At 58.2% G+C, this 21946-nt stretch overlaps 1 protein-coding gene across 1 annotated transcript in view; it reads right to left on the bottom strand.

Moving 5' to 3' along the window:
- NRBP2 (nuclear receptor binding protein 2) overlaps window positions 1-21946 on the bottom strand; it is a 40276-nt gene that overhangs the window by 3484 nt on the left and 14846 nt on the right. Inside the window, exons 2-17 of the mRNA XM_063175595.1 lie at window positions 11685-11807; window positions 10552-10653; window positions 10154-10243; window positions 9974-10014; window positions 9569-9663; window positions 9135-9158; window positions 8551-8634; window positions 6651-6706; window positions 5597-5692; window positions 4270-4402; window positions 3588-3690; window positions 3171-3221; window positions 2906-3041; window positions 2214-2267; window positions 1317-1380; window positions 684-739 (exon numbers count right to left, since the gene is read on the bottom strand). Of these exons, the coding sequence (XP_063031665.1) occupies window positions 684-739; window positions 1317-1380; window positions 2214-2267; window positions 2906-3041; window positions 3171-3221; window positions 3588-3690; window positions 4270-4402; window positions 5597-5692; window positions 6651-6706; window positions 8551-8634; window positions 9135-9158; window positions 9569-9663; window positions 9974-10014; window positions 10154-10243; window positions 10552-10653; window positions 11685-11807 (1308 nt within the window). The remainder of the gene's footprint in view (window positions 1-683; window positions 740-1316; window positions 1381-2213; window positions 2268-2905; window positions 3042-3170; window positions 3222-3587; window positions 3691-4269; window positions 4403-5596; window positions 5693-6650; window positions 6707-8550; window positions 8635-9134; window positions 9159-9568; window positions 9664-9973; window positions 10015-10153; window positions 10244-10551; window positions 10654-11684; window positions 11808-21946) is intronic.

The following is a 21946-nucleotide window of genomic DNA, read 5'->3' as shown; positions in this document are numbered from 1 at the left end:
GCTGCTGTGGAATGCAACAGGTGCATCTGTGATTGGTCTCATGTGGTTGTTTCTAATTAATGGCCAATCACAGTCAGCTGGCTTGGACTCTCTGGTCAGTCACAAGATTTTATTATCATTCCGTTCCTTTCTATTCCTTGCAAGACTTCTGACTAAATCCTTTCTTCTATTCTTTAGTATAGTTTTAGCATATCATTTTCTTTTAATATAATATATATAATAAAATATTATATCATAAAATATTGTATATACATATATATATATAATAAAATATATCATAAAATAACAAATCAGCCCTCTGAAACACGGAGCCATCTCTTCCCTCATCCTGGGACCCCTGTGAACACCACCACAGCCATTATTTAAAAACAATTCACATGCTGGGATTGGAGCCCCAGGAGGGGCTGAGGGAGCTGGGGAGGGGATGGAGATATCCTGAGGGAGCTGGGAAGGGAATGGAGTCATTAATCTTGTAGGTCTTTTCCCAAAGGAATGGCTCTGTGATTCCTCAGGTGAAGAATCAGCCTCCCTCCCTGGGAGCTGCCCTGGTGCCCCCACTCAGAATTATTTAAGCTCCAGCTAATTAGCACGTGCCACAGTGGGCAGGTCCCCCTGGAACAGCTCCTGGAGGCAGCAGAGATCCCAGAAATCCTGAAGGGCTGTAGGAGCTCTGGGGAACTCACCTCGTGGATGAACCCGTAATGCACCAGCTCTGTGGCCAAATCCTTGGAGTTGTCAGCTGCAGAGACAAGGAGAACAGGAGAACAGGAGCATGGATTCAGCCCGGGGAGCTCCCGAACCAGGGAGAGCTGGAAATGGGGCAGGGAGGGGGAACGAGGCTCCTGAGCTCCCAAAACACAGATTTGGACAATGTGGCACCAGGAAATGGGGAGCGAGGTCCCAAAACACAACTCTGGACATTGTGCCACCAGGAAATGGGGAGCAAGGTTCCTGAGCTCCCAAAACACAGCTCTGGATAATGTGGTACAAGGAAATGGGGAGTGAGGTCCCAAAACACAGCTCTGGACAATGTGCCATAGGGAAAGGCTTGGTGTGGCTGAGCAGGACAGAGCCTGGGGCAGGAGCAGCTCCCAGGCTCCATTCCCCAGCTCTCTGAGGAAAGGAAAGTTCCAGGAAAGGAAAAAGGGAAAAGGAAAGGAAAAAGGAAAAATGAAAGGAAAAAGTCAGGAAAAAGGAAAAAGGGAAAGGGAAAGGAAAGGAAAGGAAGCTGTCTGGAAGGTGGCTGTTCCATGCCCACCAGGGGCTCCCCCAGCCCCCCAGAGGAGGGTGCCCACCCGCCCTCCCTGCACACGTACTGGGCAGCAGGTCGTAGCTGAGCTGGCGGTGCAGCTTGTCCTCCAGGATCAGCAGGAGCGTGAGCTGCAGGGACACCAGAGAGTGCTCAGGCAGCCCTGAGGGACTGGGGGCACTGGGGGCACTGGGAGGGCTGGGCATGAACTGGGAGGGTGGGCACTGCTGGAATGGGAGGTCTGGGGGAACTGGGACTGGGAGCTCTGGGGGAACTGAGAGCTCTGGGGGAATTTGTGGCTTCTTTGGGAATTCTTTCATTGCACAGGACAGCAGTGAGCTCTTTGGGTACCACAGAAACCGGCTGAGGGCTTTCCCAGCCAGACTTCCCAGTCCCGTTCCCAATTCCCAGTCCCATTCCCAATTCCCAGTCCCATTTCCTATTGCCAGTCCCATTTCCCATTCCCAGCCCCATTCCCTTTCCCATTTCCCATTCCCAGTTCCATTCCCATTTCCCATTTCCCACTTCCCATTTCCCATTTCCCATTCCCAGTCCCATTACCAGCAGGATGAGCAGGGAGAGGGGCAGGATCCAGCCATTCACGTGCCACTGGCAGATTCCCCAGTCCCATTTCCATTCCCAGTGCCATTTCTCAGTCCCATTTCCCATTCCCATCCCCAGTTCCCTTCCCATTTCCCATTCCCAGGGGGATGGGCAGGACCCTGGCACTCATGTGCCACTGGCAGATTTCCCTGTCCCATTCCCTTTCCCATTTCGCATTCCCATTTCCTAATCCCATTTCCCATTCCCCATTCCCAGTCCCATTCCCATTTCCCAATCCCATTTCCCCGTTCCCAGTAGGATGAGCAGGACCCAGGCACTCACGTGCCACTGGCAGATTTTCCAGTGCCGTTTCCCATTCCCATTCCCAGCCCCATTCCCAGTGGGATGAGCAGTCACTCACGTGCCACTGGCTCTTGTCCTCGTTCAGCTCCATGTTGCACTGCATCTGCACCACCTGCAAGAGCCCAGCTGGGATCAGCCTGGGCATGGCCCCTGTGCCCCTGGCAGCCCTCTGGAATTCCTACAGGAACCCCAAATGCCTACAGCAACCCCAAATTCCTGTCCTGGCTCTCTCTGCCTGTGGGCAGCCCTTTGGAATTCTTACAGGAACCCCAAATTCCTACAGCAACCCCAAATTCCCATCCCAGCTCTCCCTGGGCTGACAGGAGAGGTGTCCCTGTGGCAGGGGTGGCAGCAGGGCAGGCCTGTCCCCACCTGCAGCTGCCCTGGCGCTCCCTCACTGTCACAGACGTGTTTTATGAAAAATCCTTTGTGTTTTATTGAAAATCCTTTCCTTAGGATTTTTCCTCCTGAGAAGCTGGGAGGCCTCAGGAACAAAATGTAAACAATGGTTATCTGCTGCTGTGGAATGCAACAGGTGCATCTGTGATTGGTCTCATGGGGTTGTTTCTGATTAATGGCCAATCACAGTCAGCTGTATCAGACTCTCTGGTCAGTCACAAGATTTTATTATCATTCCTTTTCCTTTCCTTTTTCCTTTCCTGTTTCCTTTTTCCTTTCCTGTTCCCCTTTCCTTTTTCCATTTTCCCCTTTCCTCCTTTTCCTTTCCCTTTCCCTTTTCCTTTTTCTCACCTTCCTGGTCTCCACGTCGAAGGGCTCTGGCGTGGGGGTTTTGGCTTTCTGTGGGTCCTCCGGGGGCTGGGACAGGGCTCGGGGCAGCGCGTGGGGCCGGGAGGCGGCGAAGTTCATCAGGGGGTAAATCCCGTTCCTGGGGAGACACCGAGGGGACAGAGGAGGATGACATCCCCTGGCAGGGCTGGGGACACCAGGGGGCAGCAGGGACACCCCCATGTCCCCATCCCAACCCCACAGCCGAGTGGAGGGCTCTCACACCCACCTGACGTCCTCCAAGAACTTGTCCAGCTCCAGGAAGGAAACCTCGGAGTACCTGGGCAGGGAACAGGTATGGGGAGTCAGGGGGATCAGGGGGTGCAGAGGGGTCCAGGAGGGTCAGGGCGGGTCCAGCGGGCTGCTGCCCATGGCAGGGGGGTCTCCAGGCTCTGGGGGGGGGTCTCTGGGCTGGGGTCTCCAGACTGGGGGGGTCTCCAAGCTCTGGGGGGGTCTCAAAGCTGGGACCTCTCCAGGCTCTGGGGGTCTCCAGGCTCTGGGGACTCCAGGGTTGGGGGGGTCTCCAGGCTCTGGGGGAGCTCAGAGCTCAGGGTCTCCAGGCTCTGGGGGGGTCTCCAGGCTCTGGGGCTCTGGGGGGTCTCAAGGCTCTGGGGGGCTCCCCAGGCTCTGGGTCCCCCCTCCTCACCTCCACTGCACTGCGGGCCGCCCCTCCCTGCGGATCTCTGCCATCACCATGTTCAGGTCCAGCTCCTTGATCTTCTCCTCCACCACGTTCTCGGGCATCAGATCTGGGGCACAGGCACGGGAAAGGGTGTGGGTGCTGCAGGCCCTGCTCCATCCTGACCATTCCCAGCTCTCCATCCTGACCATTCCCAGTTCTGTTCTCTATCCTGACCATTCTCAGCTCTGTGCTAAATCCTGACCATTCCCAGTTCTCCATCCTGACCATTCCCAGCTCTGTTCCCCACCCTCACCATTCCCAGCTCCGTTCCCCATCCTGACCATTCCCAGCTCTCCGCCCTGACCATTCCCAGCTCTGTTCTCCATCCTGACCATTCCCAGCTCTCCCAGCCTGGCTCTGTTCTCCATCCTGACCATTCCCAGCTCTCCATTCCCATCTGTGTTCTCCATCCTGACCATTCCCAGCTCTCCAGCCTGGCTCTGTTCTCCATCCTGACCATTCCCAGCTCTCCATCCTGACCATTCCCAGCTCTGTTCCCCACCCTGATCATTCCCAGCTCTCCATCCTGACCATTCCCAGCTCTCCATTCTGACCATTCCCAGCTCTCCCCCTGGCCCTCTGCTCCACCCTGACCCTTCCCATCCCTCCCCAGCTGCCAGGGCCCAGGCTCACCCCCAGCACTCACACTGGTGGTTGATGAAGCAGTGAGCTGCCAGCAGCTTCAGCGAGTGCACCTCGAAGAGCACGCGGTGGAACAGGAGGCTGTTGGCGCTGGGGCGCCGGTCGGGGTTCAGGGTCAGGCAGGACAGGATGAACTCCTGGGGCACAGCAGGGCCAGGGGGTCAGCAGGGCTGGGCAGTGCCCTGCTGCTCACACAGGGATCCTGGCGTCACTGGGACGGAGCTCACGGAGCTGCCCCCGTGCCCCATCCCGGCCCTGTGCCCAGCTCTCAGTGCCCATTCCCCCCTTGGACTCTCCAACCCTCCCTGGGCAGCTCCTGACCCCCTTTCCATGGGGAAATTCCTGCTGTGTCCCCCTTGAGCTCCCCTGGCCATTCCCTCTCCTCCTGTCCCCATTCCCTGGGATAAATCACAGATCCCCCCTGGCTGTCCCCTGTCACAGACATCTTTCATGAAAAATCCTTTCCTTAGGATTTTCCCTCCTGAGAAGCCGAGAGGCCTCAGGAAGAAAATGCAAACAATGGTTATCTGCTGCTGTGGAATGCAACAGGTGCATCTGTGATTGGTCTCATGTGGTTGTTTCTAATTAATGGCCAATCACAGTCAGCTGGCGCGGCCAGAGAGTCAGAGCCACAAGCCTTTGTTATCATTCCTTCTTTTTCTATTCTTAGCCAGCCTTCTGAGGAAATCCTTTCTTCTATTCTTTTAGTATAGTTTTAATGTAATATATATCATAAAATAATAAATCAGCGTTCTGAAACATGGAGTCAGATCCTCGTCTCTTCCCTCATCCTCAGAGCCCTGTGAACACCACCACAGTCCCCTCCTGGCAGGAGCTCTGCAGAGCCACAAGGGCCCCCCTGATCCCCCTTTTCTCCACCCTGAGCCCCTCCCCAGCTCCCCCAGACCCTTCCCCAGCCTTGTTCCCTCCCCTGGGCACATTCCAGCCCCTCCATGTCCCCACCTGGGCGCCCCAGACCCGCCCCAGGACTGGAGGTGCCCCAGCAGTGCCAGCACAGGGGGCACTGCCCTGGGACTGGCTTGGACCCCATTCCCCAGGAAATGCACCCAAAGGGACACTCAGGGCCAGGGGCAGGGACAGCAGGGAGAGGGCCAGAGCCCACCTGCACCCACTGGGAGCTGGCAGGAGGGGATTTGCACCCAGGGGTGACACAGGACAGGGATTCAGCCCCAGCAGTGACTCAGGACAGGGACTGTCCCCAGCAATGACACAGGACACAGATTTGTCCCCAGAAGTGACCCAGGACAGGGATTGTCCCCAGGGGTCACACAGGACAGGGTCTGTCCCCTCAGGTCCCCAAGCCCCCTCACCCTCATGTTGGGGTCATCCAGGGAGTGCCGGGCCCGCGCAATCGCCTCCTCCGACACCCGCGTGTCCCCGTTGGTCTGGATCTCCAGCACGGCCATCTGACAGGGACAGGGACAGGGACGGGGGGTTACAGGGACAGGGACAGGCTGGGGGGTGACAGGGACAGGGACATGGCCATCTGACAGGGACAGGGACAGGAACGGGGGGTTACAGGGACAGGGACAGGCTGGGGGGTGACAGGGACAGGAACGGGGGGTTACAGGGACAGGGACAGGGACAGGAACAGGGACAGGCTGGGGGGTGACAGGGACATGGCCATCTGACAGGGACAGGGACAGGCTGGGGGGTGACAGGGACAGGAACAGGGACAGGCTGGGGGGTGACAGGGACACGGCCATCTGACAGGGACAGGGATGGGGGGTTACAGGGACAGGGGACATGGCCATCTGACAGGGACAGGGACAGGCTGGGAGGTTACAGGGACAGGAACAGGGACAGGGACGGGGGGTTACAGGGACAGGAACAGGGACAGGGACACGGCCATCTGACAGGGACAGGAACAGGGACAGGAACGGGGGGTTACAGGGACAGGAACACGGCCATCTGACAGGGACAGGGACGGGGGGTTACAGGGACAGGGACAGGAACAGGGACAGGGACAGGGACGGGGGTTTACAGGGACAGGGACAGGGGACATGGCCATCTGACAGGGACAGGGACAGGCTGGGAGGTTACAGGGACAGGGATAGGGACATCTGACAGGGACAGGGACATGGGAGTCTGGGGGGCTCCAGGGACAGGCACAGGCTGAGGGGTTACAGGGACAGGGACATCGCCATCTGACTGGAGACAGGGACAAGGGACAGTCCTGGGGGGGCTCCAGGGACAGGGGACGGGGACAGGACCCGGCAGGGACAGGAACATCTGGGGGAGCTCCAGTGGACAGGCACAGGGCAGGGGGGCTCCAGAGGACAGGGACAGCACAGGGACAGAGGACATGCCCAGCCGGTGACACCTCCTGAGAGGCTCCCAGGGTTCCCAGGCCCCTTCCCGCACCTCCAGTGCGCACATCCCAAAGGAGAAGATGTCCACGGCCGTCCCGTCTGCCTTCTCTGGGGAGGAGAGGGACATGGGGCAGAGCTCAGGGCTAGAGCGCACCAGGGAAGCCCACCTGGGCAGCCACACCTGGGCACCCTCACCCCATCCCCACCTGGATACCCTCAACCCATCCCCACTCAGATACCCTTGGGCAGACACTACTGCCCTCACCTGTTCCCACCTGTTCTCCCCTGCCCTCACCTGTTCCCACCTGTTCTCCCCTGCCCTCACCCGTTCCCACCTGTGTCCCCTCCCCTCCCCTGCCATCCTTGGCTGTGCAGCCCCCGTGCCCATTCCTGTTCCCATTCCCCGTGCCCGTTCCCCATGCAGCCTCCCAGTGCCCCGTTCCCCATTCCCTGTTCCTGTTCCCATTTCGTGTTCCCATTCCCCGTTCCTTGTGCCTGTGCCCATTCCTGTGCCTGTTCTCTGTTCCCTTTCCCATTCCATTCCTGTTCCTGTTCCCATTCCTGTTCCCATTCCCATTCCCCATTCCCCATTCCCATCCCCATTTCCTGTGCCCATACCCGTTCCCCATTCCCGTTCCTGTGCCCATTCCTTTTCCCGTACCTGTTTCCATGGCCATTCCCTGTTCCCGTTCCTGTTCCCATTCTCTGTTGCTGTTGCTGCTCCCGGTTCCCGGTCCCGTTCCCATTACTGTTCCCATTCCCCATTCCTGTTCCTGTTCCTGTTCCCCATTCCCATCCCTACTCCCATTCCCATCCCCATTCCTGTTCCCCATTCCTGATTCCTGATTCCCATCCCCATCCCCATCCCCATCCCCATCCCCATTCCCATTCCCTGTTCCCCGTCCCTGTGTCCTATTCACTCCAGTCCCCACTCACGGCCGTATTCCGGGGGGAAGAAGTGCTGGTTCCGCAGCTCCCATTCCCCATTCCCCTGTTCCCATTCACGTTCCCATTCCCATTCCCATTTCCCCATTCCCATTTTCACATTCACGGCCATATTCCGGAGGGAAGAAGTGCAGGTTCTGCAGCTCTCATTCCCCATTCCCCATTCCCATTTCCCCATTCCCATTCCCCACTCACGGCCGTATTCTGGAGGGAAGAAGTGCAGGTTCCACTTCTCCCATTCCCCATTCCCCTGTTCCCATTCCCGTTCCCATTTCCCCATTCCCATTTCCCCATTCCCATTCCCCACTCACGGCCGTATTCCGGAGGGAAGAAGTGCAGGTTCTGCTTCTCCCATTCCCCATTCCCCTGTTCCCATTTCCCCATTCCCATTTCCCCATTCCCATTTCCCCATTCCCATTTCCCCTGTTCCCATTCCCATTTCCCCATTCCCATTCCCCACTCACGGCCGTATTCCGGAGGGAAGAAGTGCAGGTTCCGCTGCTCCCATTCCCCATTTCCCCATTCCCATTTCCCCTGTTCCCATTTGCCCATTCCCATTTCCCCGTTCCCCACTCACGGCCGTATTCCGGAGGGAAGAAGTGCAGGTTCCGCAGCTCCCATTCCCCATTCCCCTGTTCCCATTCACGTTCCCATTCCCATTCCCATTTCCCCATTCCCATTTTCACATTCACGGCCATATTCCGGAGGGAAGAAGTGCAGGTTCTGCAGCTCTCATTCCCCATTCCCCATTCCCATTTCCCCATTCCCATTCCCCACTCACGGCCGTATTCCGGAGGGAAGAAGTGCAGGTTCCGCTGCTCCCATTCCCCATTTCCCCATTCCCATTTCCCCTGTTCCCATTTCCCCATTCCCATTTCCCCGTTCCCCACTCACAGCCGTATTCCGGAGGGAAGAAGTGCAGGTTCCGCTGCTCCCATTCCCCATTTCCCCATTCCCATTTCCCCTGTTCCCATTTGCCCATTCCCATTTCCCCGTTCCCCACTCACGGCCGTATTCCGGAGGGAAGAAGTGCAGGTTCCGCTGCTCCTCGCGCTCGATCCTCATGGGGCTGCGCAGATCGTCCGGGAGCGCTGGGGGGAGAGAGAGAGAGGGGCATGGGCTGAGGGGCTGAGAGTGCCCACCCTGAGTGTGCCCACCCTGGGAGCGCCCATCTGAGTGTGCCAACCCAGGACAGTGCCCACCTGAGAGCGCCCACCCTGGCAGTGCCCGTCTGTCAGTGTGCCCATCTATGGGGGTCTGTGGGTGCCCACCCATGAGTGTGCCCACCCCTGGGATCAGTGTGTGCCCACCCATGGGGTCTGAGGGGGTCTGTGCCCCTGCCCACCTCTGGGGGTCTCTGTGTGTGCCCACCCGTGGGGTATGAGGGGGGATCTGTGCCCCTGCCCACCCCGTGCCAGGAGCCCCCTCTGCTCCCACCCAGCAGCCGTTCCCGGTGGAATGGAGGGGCCCCCTCCCCACGGACCTCACAGCCATGCTTTGTGCCTGGTGCCCCCTCCCCACACAGCCCACCCCCCATGTTCCTGGTGGGTCTGGGGGCTGCAGGGGGTGGCCGAGGCGGGGGGTCACTCACCGTTGGCAAACACCCGGTGCCAAACTGCCAGGGCAAGACAGGTCGGGGGGAAAGGAAAGGGCACAGCGAGGTTGGCACCCGAAAAAGGGACCCTGCTCCTGCCTGCCCAGGACCCCCTCCAGGACCCCCCCCACCCCCTTCCTCCTGCCAACCCCCCTTTGACCCTTCAGACCCCTCGGACCCCCTTGGATCCCCCAGGCCCCCCAAGCCCCCAGACCCCTGTGCCCCCCTCAGACTCCCAGACCCATGTGACCTCCCAGCCCCCTGTGACACCCCCCAGTCCCCTATGAACCCTGTGACACCCCAGACTGCCCCAGCCCCCCCAGATCCCTGTGACCCCCCCAGCCCTCCGTGCGCCCCCAGACCCCCCATCCCCCTGTGACGCCCCCAGCCCCCGTGCCCCCCCGGTGCCCCCCTGTGCCCCCCAGGCGCACCGGAGCCGATCTTGACGAGCCCGTTGTGCTGGATGAACACGGTGTCACTGGTCAGGTTCCCGTGGATGATGGGGGGGTCACAGGAGTGCAGGAAACTGGGGGGCACAGGGGGCATGGGGGGGTCATAGGGGGGCATGGGGGGCACAGGGCACATGGGGGGGCACAGGGGGGTCACGGGGGGCACAGGGGCAGAGGGGGGTACAGGGGGGGTCACAGGGGGGTCACAGGAGTGCAGGAAACTGGGGAGGCACAGGGGGGCACACAGGGGGGGCACACAGAGGGCACATGTGGTACAGGGGGCACACAGGGGCACACATGGGGGGGCACAGAGTGTGCTGAGCTCTGCCCACAGCCCCGCAGCCCTCAGGGCAGGGTTTGGAGCTGCAGGAGCTGCAGGAGCCTCACCTGAGAGCTGAGAGGATTTGGGTGCACCAGCGCTTCCAGGCCTGGGGAGGGGACAGGGGGACATGGCTGTGTCATGGGGACAGGGACAGGGACAGCCCCCTGTGCCCTGCCAGCCCCTCCCAGGGCCAGGGACACTCAGAGCCCCCTCCCCAGAGGGACCGTGGTGTCCCCGGGGCTCACCCGGGCATTCATGGCCTTGTGGTTCTTCTTGGTTTTCTTCAGGAACTGCTTGAGGCTCCCGGAGGACACGTACTCTGTGATGAAAATGACCTGGGGGGGCATGGGGGAGGGAGGGTCAGCTGCCTCCAGAGCCCCCCAGAGGCCCCTCAGATCCCACCCATGGCCCCCCAGACCCCCCCAGTCTCCCAGTGCCCCTCAGTGCCCCCTAAAGGACCCCAGACCCCCCAGACCCCCCTGAGCCCCCCGCCCAGACCCCCCAGAGCCCCCTGAGGTCCCCCAGAGGCCTCCAGACCCCCCCAGTGCCTCCCAGACCCTGAGCCCAAGCTCCCCCAGACCCCCCAGTGACCCCCAGGGACCCTTAGTGCCCCCCTAGACCCCCAAAGCCCCCCCAGCCGTACCCGGGCCTTGCTATCCCTGACGTCCAGCCAGTACTTGTGCAGTTTGACGATGTTGGGGTGATCCACCAGCACCAGCTGCTCAAACATGGTCTGGATCTTCTCCTGGGGGGCACAGGGGAGGGGCACAGGGCACAGGTGAGGGGCTGGCGGTACAGGGCACAGGTGAGGGAGGGCACAGGTGAGGGGCACAGGTGAAGGGCTGGCATGGTCTGGATCTTCTCCTGGAGGCAGGGGAGGGGCACAGGTGAGGGGCACAGGGCACAGGTGAGGGGGGGCATGGGTGAGGGGGGCACAGGGCACAGGTGAGGGGCTGGCACAGGCAAGACAGATGAGGTGGAAGCTCCTGACACACAGAAGCTCCTGGCATGGGCAGGGCAGGTGAGGCGGGAGCTTCTGGGTGCACAGGGCACAGGTGAGGGGCTGGCATGGGCAGCATAGATGAGGGGGGAGCTCCTGTCATGGGCAGAGCACCCCAAGCTCTGGGGATGCCCCAGGGCCTGGTCTGGGCTCTCTGGAAGCAGCCATGGATCCTGCCAGGCTGTGCCAGGCCATGCCAGGCTGTGCTAGGGGACAGAGATGTGCCAAGCTGTGCCAGGCCGTAGCAGGCTGAGCCAGGTTGTGCCAGGCTGTTCCAGGCTGTGCCAGGCCATACCAGGCTGTACCAGGCCGTGCCAGGGGGCAGAGTCCTGCCAGGCTGTTCCAGGCCATGCCAGGCTGTTCCAGGCTGTTCCAGGCCGTGCCAGGCCATGCCAGGCTGTTCCAGGCCATGGCAGGCCATGCCAGGCTGTACCAGGCTGAGCCAGGCTGTGCCAGGCCATACCAGGCTGAGCCAGGCCGTGCCAGGCCGTGCCAAGCCATGCCAGGCCGTGCTGGACGGTGCCAGGCTGTCCCAGGCCATTCCAGGCTGTGCAGGCTGTACCAGGCCATGCCAGGCCATGCCAGGCTGTACCAGGCTGAGTCAGGCCGTGCCAGGCCATGCCAGGCCGTGCTGGACTGTGCCAGGCTGTCCCAGGCCATTCCAGGCTGTGCCAGGCTGTGCCAGGCCGTGCCAGGGAGCAGAGCCCTGCCAGGCTGTACCAGGCCATGCCAGGCCGTGCCAGGCCATGCCAGGCTGTTCCAGGCCGTGTCCTCACCTCGTGAGCTTTGAAGGCCTTCCTGTCAGTGAAGAGCAGCTCGTTCCACACCACCTCCACGCCCTCCTCGGTGTCCATGGCCAGGAAGGTGCTCTGGATGCCAGGCATGTTCCCCTGGTTCACCTGGGGGCACAGGGGGGGTCAGGCCAGGCTGGCACCGCCTGCTGTGCGGGCACCCCCAAAAATACCAAACTTCTGTTCAGGAACGGCCTGATCAGGAACAGGCACCCCAAAAATACCAAATTTCTGTTCAGCAATGGCTTGATCAGGAACAGGCCCCAAAAATACCAAATTTCTGTTCAGGAACAGCCTGATCAGGAACAGGCACCCCAAAAATACCAAATTTCTGTTCAGGAACGGCATGATCAGAAACAGACCCCAAAAATACCAAATTTCTGTTCAGCAATGGCTTGATCAGGAACAGGCCCCAAAAATACCAAATTTCTGTTCAGGAATGGCCTGATCAGGAACAGACCCCAAAAATACCAAATTTCTGATCAGGAACAGGCCCCAAACATACCAAATTTCTGTTCAGGAACGGCCTGATCAGGAACAGGCCCCAAAATTACCAAATTTCTGCAATCACCTCTGTGTCACTGACAGAGCACTGAGCGCTCCCACAGTCACTGACAACGACACTTCCCACAGCAAATGCACAAATAAATACATAAAAACATAAATAAAGACACAAAAAATACTAAATGGACCAGCAGGACCCCCCTGCAATCATCTCCATGGCACTGGCACAGCACTGAGTGCTCCCACAGTCACTGACAGTGAATGCACAAATAAATACACAAATAATTACATCAAAAATAATAAATGATCCAGCAGCAACCCCCTGGTTTGGGAGGTGCACTGTGAGCAGAGCTCACTGCAGTCGCCTCTGTGCACAGCAAATGCACAAATAAATACATAAACAAATACATTAAAAGTGATAAATGGACTGGCAGGAACAGGAACCCCCTGGTCTTGGAGGTCTGAGCTCATTGCAGTCACCGCCCTGCACAGCAAATGCACAAATACATAAAAACACAAATAAATACACAAAAAATAATAAATGAACCAGTAGGAGGTGCACTGTGAGCAGAGCTCATTGCAGTCACCTCTGTGTCACTGAGTGCTCCCACAATCACTGACACAGACACTTCCCACAGCAAATGCTCAAATAAAATAAAACAAACAAACAAACAAATAAATAAAACTATAAATAAATAAATAAATAAATAAATAAATAAATAAATAAATAAATAAAATACATTAAAAATTATAAATGGACTGGCAGGAACACCCTGCTCTGGGAGGTGCGCTGTGAGCAGAGCTCATTGCAGTCACCTCTGTGTCACTATGAGTTCTCTCACAGTCACTGACACTGACACTTCCCACAGCAAATGCACAAATAAATACACAAATAAATACACAAAAATTAATAAATGAACCAGCAGGACGTGCACTGTGAGCAGAGCTCACTGCAGTCACCTCTGTGTCACTATGAGTTCTCTCACAGTCACTGACACTGACACTTCCCACAGCAAATGCACAAATAAATACACAAAAAATAATAAATGAACCAGCAGGAGGTGCACTGTGAGCAGAGCTCATTGCAGTCACCTCTGTGTCACTATGAGTGCTCCCACAGTCACTGACACCGACACCTCCCACAGCAAATGCACAAATAAATACATAAAAACATAAATAAATACATAAAAAATAATAAATGAACCAGCAGGAACAGGAGCCCCTGCTCTGGGAGGTGCACTGTGAGCAGAGCTCACTGCAATCACCTCTGTGTCACTGTGTTTCCACAGTCACTGACACCAACACTTCCCACAGCAAATGCACAAATAATAAATAAATATGTAAATAAATGCACAAAAAATAATAAATGAACCTGCAGGAACCCCCACTCTGTTAGGTGAACTGTGAGCAGAGCTCATTGCAATCACCTCTGTGTCACTGGCAGAGCACTGAGTGCTCCCACAATCACTTCCCAGAGCAAATGCACAAATAAATACACAAAAAACAATAAATGAACCGGCAGGAACAGGAACCCTCTGCTCTGGGAGGTGCACGATGAGCACAGCTCACTGCAATCACCTCCGTGTCACCGACAGAGCACTGAGTGCTCCCACAGTCACTGGCACCAACACCTCCCACAGCACATGCACAAATAAATAAACCAATAAATACATAAAAAAATGATAAATGAACAGGCAGAATCCCCTGCTTTGGGGCATGCACCGTGACCAGAGCTCATTGCAATCACCTGTGTGTCACTGACAGAGCACTGAGTGCTCCCACAGTCACTGACACCAACACCTCCCACAGCAAATGCACAAATAAATACACAAAAATAAATCAATGAGCCAGCCTGAACCTGATTCCTGCCCAGGAACAACAGGGTCCCCATGCTCTTACAGCACTCCCTGCCACAGTCACTGATTTAGAAATGCAGCCTTTTTGGGGTGAAGGTCCCTGGAGAGGCTCTGGCTGGGAACTGGAGCTGGAGCCGATCTCCAGCCAGTGCTGTGGGCCAGGAGGCAGCAGCAGAAGTGTCAGGAACTCAGTGTCAGAACTCAGGAATTTCCTCTGAAGAGTTGGAACCCAGGAAATTCCTCTGACTGCCCTGAGACCCTGGCAGGGGGCTCAGAGACCTTGGCACCCAGTCAAAACCACCTGGGCCTTCGATTTTAACCCATGGAAACAATTACCAACTTTGTGTGAGGATTTACACGCCACGAGGGTTCAAGCAGAATGTTAGTGAATTTATCACAGGGAGAAAAAGTAGAATTTTAAAAGATTTTAGAAAAAGTTCAAAAAACTTCTTAAAGGAATCTAAGCATGTTCTGTCTTTCTCCTTCTTCTTAGCCTCCATCTCCTGCTGTGATGGTGGCATTTTTGGATTGCTTTAGTGTAGAGACAGACTGTCTAACATAAGTAAACATATTACAAAATTATTGTTAATAAAATACATGTGGTTTTTAGTATAAAAAGATAACAGCGCCCTGAGGGCAGTCAGTGTGCCATGAAAAAATCTCAGCAAGTCAAAGGAAGCAAATGTATTAAAAAAGAGGAAATAACCTGGAGCTGGTGCTGAGCTGGCCCTGCAATTCCTCAGGGGTGTGGCAGGGACTGTGACAGTCCTGTCCCCAGCCCTGCACACCTGTCCCAGAGCTACCCACACCTGCACTGCCCAGGGAACATCAGGGCTGGGCAAATCAGAGAAAATCAGGGGCGGAGAAAGCAGAGAAATTCAGGTGTGAGGAAAGCCATAGAAAATCAGATGTGGGCAAAGCAAAGCCACCACATCACCTGTGAGCGTCATGAGGAGCCCCAGCACCTGTCCAGGAGCTTCCCATATCCAGGGGCCACAGATCCCCACCCCAGGGGCAGCTCTGCAGGTGTGACCTCCTCAGGTGTGACCTCCATAGGTGTCACCTCCGCAGGTGTGACCTCCGCAGGTGTGACCTCTGAAAGTGTGACCTCTGCAGGTGTGAACTCCGCAGGTGTCACCTCTGCAGGTGTCACTTCCTCAGGTGTCACCTTCACAGGTGTCACCTCCACAGGTGACATCCTGCATGGACCCTTCTGCTCCCCAGACCAGCCACAGCCACCAGGACCCATCTCCAGTCCAGGTAAAACCCCCGAGGCACCTGGCTCAAACCCCAGCCCACGACAGGCTCATGGTAGAAGCAGAGGTGCCCTCAAAGCATCCCAGCGACCCCAAAGCATCCCAGTGGGATTGGGACTGCAGCCCCCACCCACTCCTGCCCTTCCTGTGGGGCTGGGGGCACTCCAGGGGGGGGTCTGTGCACCCTAGGACTGATTCCAGTGCCAGGGGGCTCCTTCTGCCACTGGGGTTCATTCCATTGGCCAGGTTTAGGGTTCATCCCACTGGCCAGGTTTGAGGTTCATCCCACTGGCTGGGTTTGGGGTTCATCCCACTGGCTGGGTTTGGGGTTCATCCCACTGGCTGGGTTTGGGGTTCATGACACTGCTGGGGTTCATCCCACTACCTGGGTTCAGGGCTGGTCCTGCAGCCAGGGCCGGCCCCACTGAGGGGGTTCATGCCACCGGCCAGGTTTGGGGTTCATCCCACTGGCAGGGTTTGGGGTTCATCCACCGGCCAGGTTTGGGGTTCGTCCCACTGCCTGGGTTTGGGGTTCATCTACTGCCCGGGTTCGGGGCTGATCCCGCAGCCAGGGCTGGGCCCCGCGGGGCTCGGGGCAGCCGTGGCGCCCAGCACCCCCGGCTCGTTAGCAGGGCACGCCCAGGCAGTTCACGGTTCATGTTGCAGCCACACAAAGCACCTCTGTTCCTCCTCCACCTCTGTTCCACCTCCCGCCCGGCACAGGCTCCGCTCAGAGCCCGGCAGGGACGGGAGAGACACGGGCACAGCCTTCCCAGGGCTCCCAGGGACTCCAGTGCTCCCAGTGACCCCAGCGATCCCAGTGCTCCCAGTAACTCCAGTGACCCCAGTGATCCCAGTGCACAGCCAGAGTGGGAACCGCAGAATTGTCTTGGAATCACAGTTTTGGATTGGGGTGACCTTAAAGCCTAGCTGGCCCTGGTCCCTCCCAGCTCCAAAAAAGCTCTTTCCGGGCCCAAGGGGCATCCTGGCGCTCAGGACTGGGGCAGGGGATCTGCTGGGATCCGGGATCTCAGCTCAAGCAGTGGGACCAGTGCCAGGATCTGCTGGGATCCAGGATCTCAACCTGAGCAGTGGGACCAGTGCCGGCATCTGCCGGGATCTCAACCCAAGCAGTGGGATGAGCTCCAGGAATGGGATAATCCCCAGGAATGGGATGAGCTCCAGGAGTGGGATGAATCCCAGGAATAAGATGAACCCCAGCAGTTGGACAAGCCCCAGCAAGGGGGTGAGCCCCAAACCTGAGCAGCGGATGAGCCCCAGCAGTGGGATGAGCCCCAGCAGTGGGACCAGTGCCAGGACCTGCCGGGATCCAGGAAGCTCTGGAACGTGTCAGGCCGGACCCTTCCCGGCTGCATGCAGACACGAACGTGCTCCGCCTTGTGCCGAGTGAGAACAGAGCTGGTGATCATCACCAGCTGCTCCCGCTCTGAGCTCTGGCCCGGCCTCCATAAATAAATAAACAAGCGCGGCATTTTCCACACAGCCTGACGAAAGGCAGCGACGCAGGTCTCCAGGGTTTATGCCCTGTGGTTTATTCCCTGTGGTTTATCCCTAGGGTTTATTCCCCATGGTTCATCCCCCGTGGTTTATCCCCTGTGGTTCATCCCCCATGGTTTATTCCCCATGGTTCATCCCCATAGTTTATTCCCCGTGGTTCATCCCCCATGGTTTATCTGCCACGATTTATCCCCATGACTTATCATTGTGGTGTATTCCCTGTGATTTATCCCTGTGATCAATCCCCAGTGCTTTATCTCCATGGTTTATCCCCGTGGTCTATCTCCAGTGGTTTATCCCCCGTGGTTTATCTCCCATGGTTCATTCCCCATGGTTTATCCCCAATGGTTTATCCCCATGGTTTATCCCCCTGGTTTATCCCCCTGGTTTATCCCCCAGGGTTTAACCCCCGTGGCTTATCCGGTTTATCCCCATGGTTTATCCCTGTGGTACATCCCCCGTGGTTTATCCCTGTGGTTGATCCCCAGTGGTTCATCCCCATGGTTTATCCCCCGTGGTTTATCCCGCTCCCAGCAGCTCCGTGCGCTGCTCAGTGCCGTTCCGGGAGTGCTCCGCCGGTGCCCGGAGCGGCCGCTGGGGACGGGGCAGGGCCGGTTCAGCGCCGGTTCAGCAAAGATCGGGTTGCAGCTTCCAAGCAATCGCTCCCTCCTGAGCCTTTCTCGTCAGCGAGCGCTGAGCCAGGCCCGGGAACGGGCTCGGGGATGGAGCTCTGGGGCCGGGGGAGCAGCTGGGGGATGGGGATGGGGCTGAGCCAGGCCCGGGAACAGGCTCAGGACTGGAGCTCCAGGGCTGGGGGAGCAGCCAGGGGATGGGGCTGAGCCAGGCCCGGGAACGGGCTTGGGGCTGGAGCTCCGGGCCTGGGGCAGCAGCCAGGGGATGGGGCCAGGAATAACGAGGAGAGGAGGTTTTGCCCCCATGGTGGGGTCCCTTCCCTGCGAGGTCCCTTCCCACCTGAACCACTCCATAGTTCTCCCCTCACAGTGTGCAGCGATTGTCCCAGCCCTTTGTACCCCCATGGCATTTGGGATTTGGGGGAGCACGGGGCCAAAGGGTGAACGTGGCGTGACTGGAAAAACCCTGTGCAGGAAATGCCAGCCCCATGTCCACCCTGCTGTCCCAGGACACGGGGACACCAGGAGTGTGTCCCGCTCCCGGTGGGACATGGAGACACCCGGGAGTGTGTCCAACTCCTTGTAGGACACAGGGACACCCGGGAGTGTCTCCCGCTCCTGGTGGGACAGGGGAACACCCGGGACTGTGTACTGCTCCTGGTGGGACAGGGGGACACCTGGGAGTGTGTCCTGCTCCTGGTGGGACACCCTGGACTGTGTCTGGCTCCTGGTGGGACACAGGGACACCCCACAGGCAGCAGGGACAGGGGGAGCCCCCACAGAGGCTGCTGGCCCTGGGCCAACTGTGCCCCTAAATCTCATGTACCCTGGGCCACCCCTGTCCCCCAAACCCTGCATCCCCTGCCCTGACTGAGGCTGTCCCCGTCTGTGGCCCCAGGCAGGGCAGGCGCGGCTGTTGCAACACAGAAACCGCTTCAGAAAACACGGGAAAGCAAAAACACGGAGCTGGGAGTGCTGAGGCCCCAGGCAGGGACACCTAAGCAACGTCCTGCACGTCCCCAAGGGCCAGGGACACCTGAGCTGTGTCCTGCACGTCCCCGAGGGTCAGGGACACCTGAGCTGTGTCCTGCACGTCCCCAAGGCTCAGAGACACCTGAGCTGTGTCCTGCATGTCCCCGAGGGCCAGGGACACCTGAGCTGTGTCCTGCACGTCCCCAAGGCTCAGGGACACCTGAGCTGTGTCCTGCACGTCCCTGAGGGTCAGGGACACCTGAGCTGTGTCCTGCACGTTCCCGAGGGTCAGGGACACCTGAGCTGTGTCCTGCACGTCCCCAAGGCTCAGAGACACCTGAGCCGTGTCCTGCACGTCCCCGAGGGTGAGGGACACCTGAGCTGTGTCCTGCACGTCCCCAAGGGTCAGGGACACCTGAGACCTGTCCTGCATGTCCCCAAGGGTCAGGGACACCTGAGCCATGTCCTGCATGTCCCCAAGGGTCAGGGACACCTGAGCTGTGTCCTGCACATCCCCAAGGCTCAGGGACACCTGAGCTGTGTCCTGCACGTCCCCAAGGGTGAGGGACACCTGAGCTGTGTCCTGCACGTCCCCAAGGGTCAGGGACACCTGAGACCTGTCCTGCATGTCCCCAAGGGTCAGGGACACCTGAGCTGTGTCCTGCACATCCCCAAGGCTCAGGGACACCTGAGCTGTGTCCTGCACGTCCCCAAGGGTGAGGGACACCTGAGCTGTGTCCTGCACGTCCCCAAGGGTCAGGGACACCTGAGACCTGTCCTGCACGTCCCCAAGGCTCAGGGACACCTGAGCCGTGTCCTGCATGTCCCCAAAGGTCAGGGACACCTGAGCTGTGTCCTGCACGTCCCCGAGGGCCAGGGACACCTGAGACCTGTCCTGCACGTCCCCGAGGGCCAGGGACACCTGAGCTGTGTCCTGCACGTCCCCAAGGGTCAGGGACACCTGAGCTGTGTCCTGCACGTCCCCGAGGGTCAGGGACACCTGAGACCTGTCCTGCACGTCCCCAAGGGCCAGGGACACCTGAGCCATGTCCTGCACGTCCCCAAGGCTCAGGGACACCTGAGACCTGTCCTGTATGTCCCCGAGGGTCAGGGACACCTGAGCCATGTCCTGCACGTCCCCGAGGGTCAGGGACACCTGAGCCACGTCCTGCACGTCCCCAAGAGCCAGGGACACCTGAGGCCTGTCCTGCACATCCCCAAGGGTCAGGGACACCTGAGCTGTGTCCTGCACGTCCCCGAGGGCCAGGGACACCTGAGCTGTGTCCTGCACGTCCCCAAGGCTCAGAGACACCTGAGCTGTGTCCTGCACATCCCCAAGGCTCAGGGACACCTGAGCCTGTTCCTTCACGTCCCCAAGGGCCAGGGACACCTGAGGTGTGTCCTGCACGTCCCCAAGGCTCAGGGACACCTGAGACCTGTCCTGCACGTCCCCAAGGCTCAGGGACACCTGAGCCATGTCCTGCATGTCCCCGAGGGTCAGGGACACCTGAGCCTGTTCCTGCATGTCCCCGAGGGCCAGGGACACCTGAGCTGTGTCCTGCACATCCCCAAGGGTCAGGGACACCTGAGCCGTGTCCTGCACGTCCCCAAGGCTCAGGGACACCTGAGCCATGTCCTGCATGTCCCCGAGGGTCAGGGACACCTGAGCCTGTTCCTGCACGTCCCCAAGGCTCAGGGACACCTGAGCCGTGTCCTGCACGTCCCCGAGGGTCAGGGACACCTGAGCCGTGTCCTGCACGTCCCCAAGGGCCAGGGACACCTGAGCTGTGTCCTGCACGTCCCCGAGGGTCAGGGCCACCTGAGCTGTGTCCTGCACGTCCCCAAGGGTCAGGGATGGGGAGTGGCAGCACGGGCAGAGCCCGCGGGCCCCGGAGATGGGGGGTCACCAACCCCCTGTGCCCTGCCCTGTAGAAGGGGCTAACAACGGGCCTGTTAGCTAAAAGAGCGAGAAGAAGCCGAGAAGTAAGAAGCAGCTGATAAATAGCTCTCTCCAAAGCTGTAACCAAAGAGACCAAGAGAAGAAAGAAAAGAGAACCTTGCAGCTAGATGAAGTAGTTTTAGAAAGTTAGTTAAAGTCACTATAACTTTTCACCAATACTATTATGTTGACTTATTGTAGCCAATAGTTAGAGCAGAAAAAGCATAAACAATTAGAAAGTGTATAAAAGTCAGCCATGTTCAATAATTAAGAGTTGCCAACTGAAACTGCTTGTAGTCTCTACTTTGTGTCGTGACTGCCTCGACAACGACACTGCCCGAGGGAAGGGGCTGTCACACCCCTGTCCCAGGTGACAGCATGCTCCAGGCTCCAGATCCTGCTCCAGGGCCCATCCAACACTGTGCCCAAGGGAAGGGGCTGTCACATCCCCTGTCCCAGGCTCCCAGCCCCTGCTCCAAGGGCTCCATCCAACACCGTGCCTGGTGAGGGGCTGTCACACATCCTGTCCCAGGCTCCCAGCTCCTGCTCCAAGGGCTCCATCCAACACCGTGCCTGTGGTAAGGGGCTGTCGCACCCCTGTCTTAGATTGGGAGAAAGCTCCAGGCTCCAGCTCCTGCTCCAGGCCCCATCCAACCCCAGAGTGGCACCTGCACCCCTCTGTGCCCAGCGAGGGCACCGGCAGCAGCGGCAGCAGCCCCAGGCCAGCACAGATGCCATCCCTCACTGGCAGTAGCCGTGCCCAGGGCTGGGCGCAGCTCAGCCCCACGGCGGTGCCAAGGGATCTGTGGTGCCAGACAAACCTGTTCTGTTACACAACCAGCAGGTGAGGGCAAGGCAGTGGACGGAAAATATTTGGATTCCAGTGAAGCATTTGATCCTGTCTGCCACGAAGCCGTGAGCTCAGCACGAACCCAGCCAGGCACAGGGGGCACAGGGGGGTACAGGGGGGCACAACCGTGTGCCCCTCAGGCACTGCTGCCCCCTCAGGCCATCCTGGGCCATGGAGAACCAGCAGAGCTGAGGCAGAGAGCAGCAGGGCTGCCCTGTCACCCAGGAGAAGCACCTGAAGCAAAGTAGAATTTTGCCAGAGTAGAAATCTATTTTAATCTAGGTGAAAAGCACATTTTGAGTTAAATCTGTAGCTTGCTGTTTAGTCTGACTGCCTGGTCTCACACAAAACCTGTGCTCAGAGAAACTGCTTCAGCTGAAGGACAAGAGATAAGGGGGGAGAAAAGAAGCAGCCAAAGCAAAGCAACCTGACTCAAGAGCTCTTTCTGATAGAGAATTAGCAGCAAGTGTCACTCAAAATCAGTATAATGAATATGTATGAACCTACTGTGAAATTGCATACATATGTATTTGAGAGAGAGATTTAAAATAATCTGAAGTTGTCAGAAGTACGCATGTCATTTTAAAATATGATTCCCACACGCGTCCAGGGCGGTAATAAACATACCAGCTTTACAACGGCACAAAAGTTGTGGAGTTTGTTTGTTTGTTTCCACAAATCACGCCCCAATGTGTGGCTGTGCCCAGCCCTGGAGAGTGG

This window comes from Melospiza melodia, chromosome 1, assembly GCF_035770615.1.
Source record: "Melospiza melodia melodia isolate bMelMel2 chromosome 1, bMelMel2.pri, whole genome shotgun sequence".
NCBI classification, from domain to species: Eukaryota; Metazoa; Chordata; class Aves; order Passeriformes; family Passerellidae; genus Melospiza; species Melospiza melodia.
The sequence above is the reverse complement of the archived record's forward strand: the minus strand, read 5'-3'. Positions and strand labels throughout refer to the sequence as shown.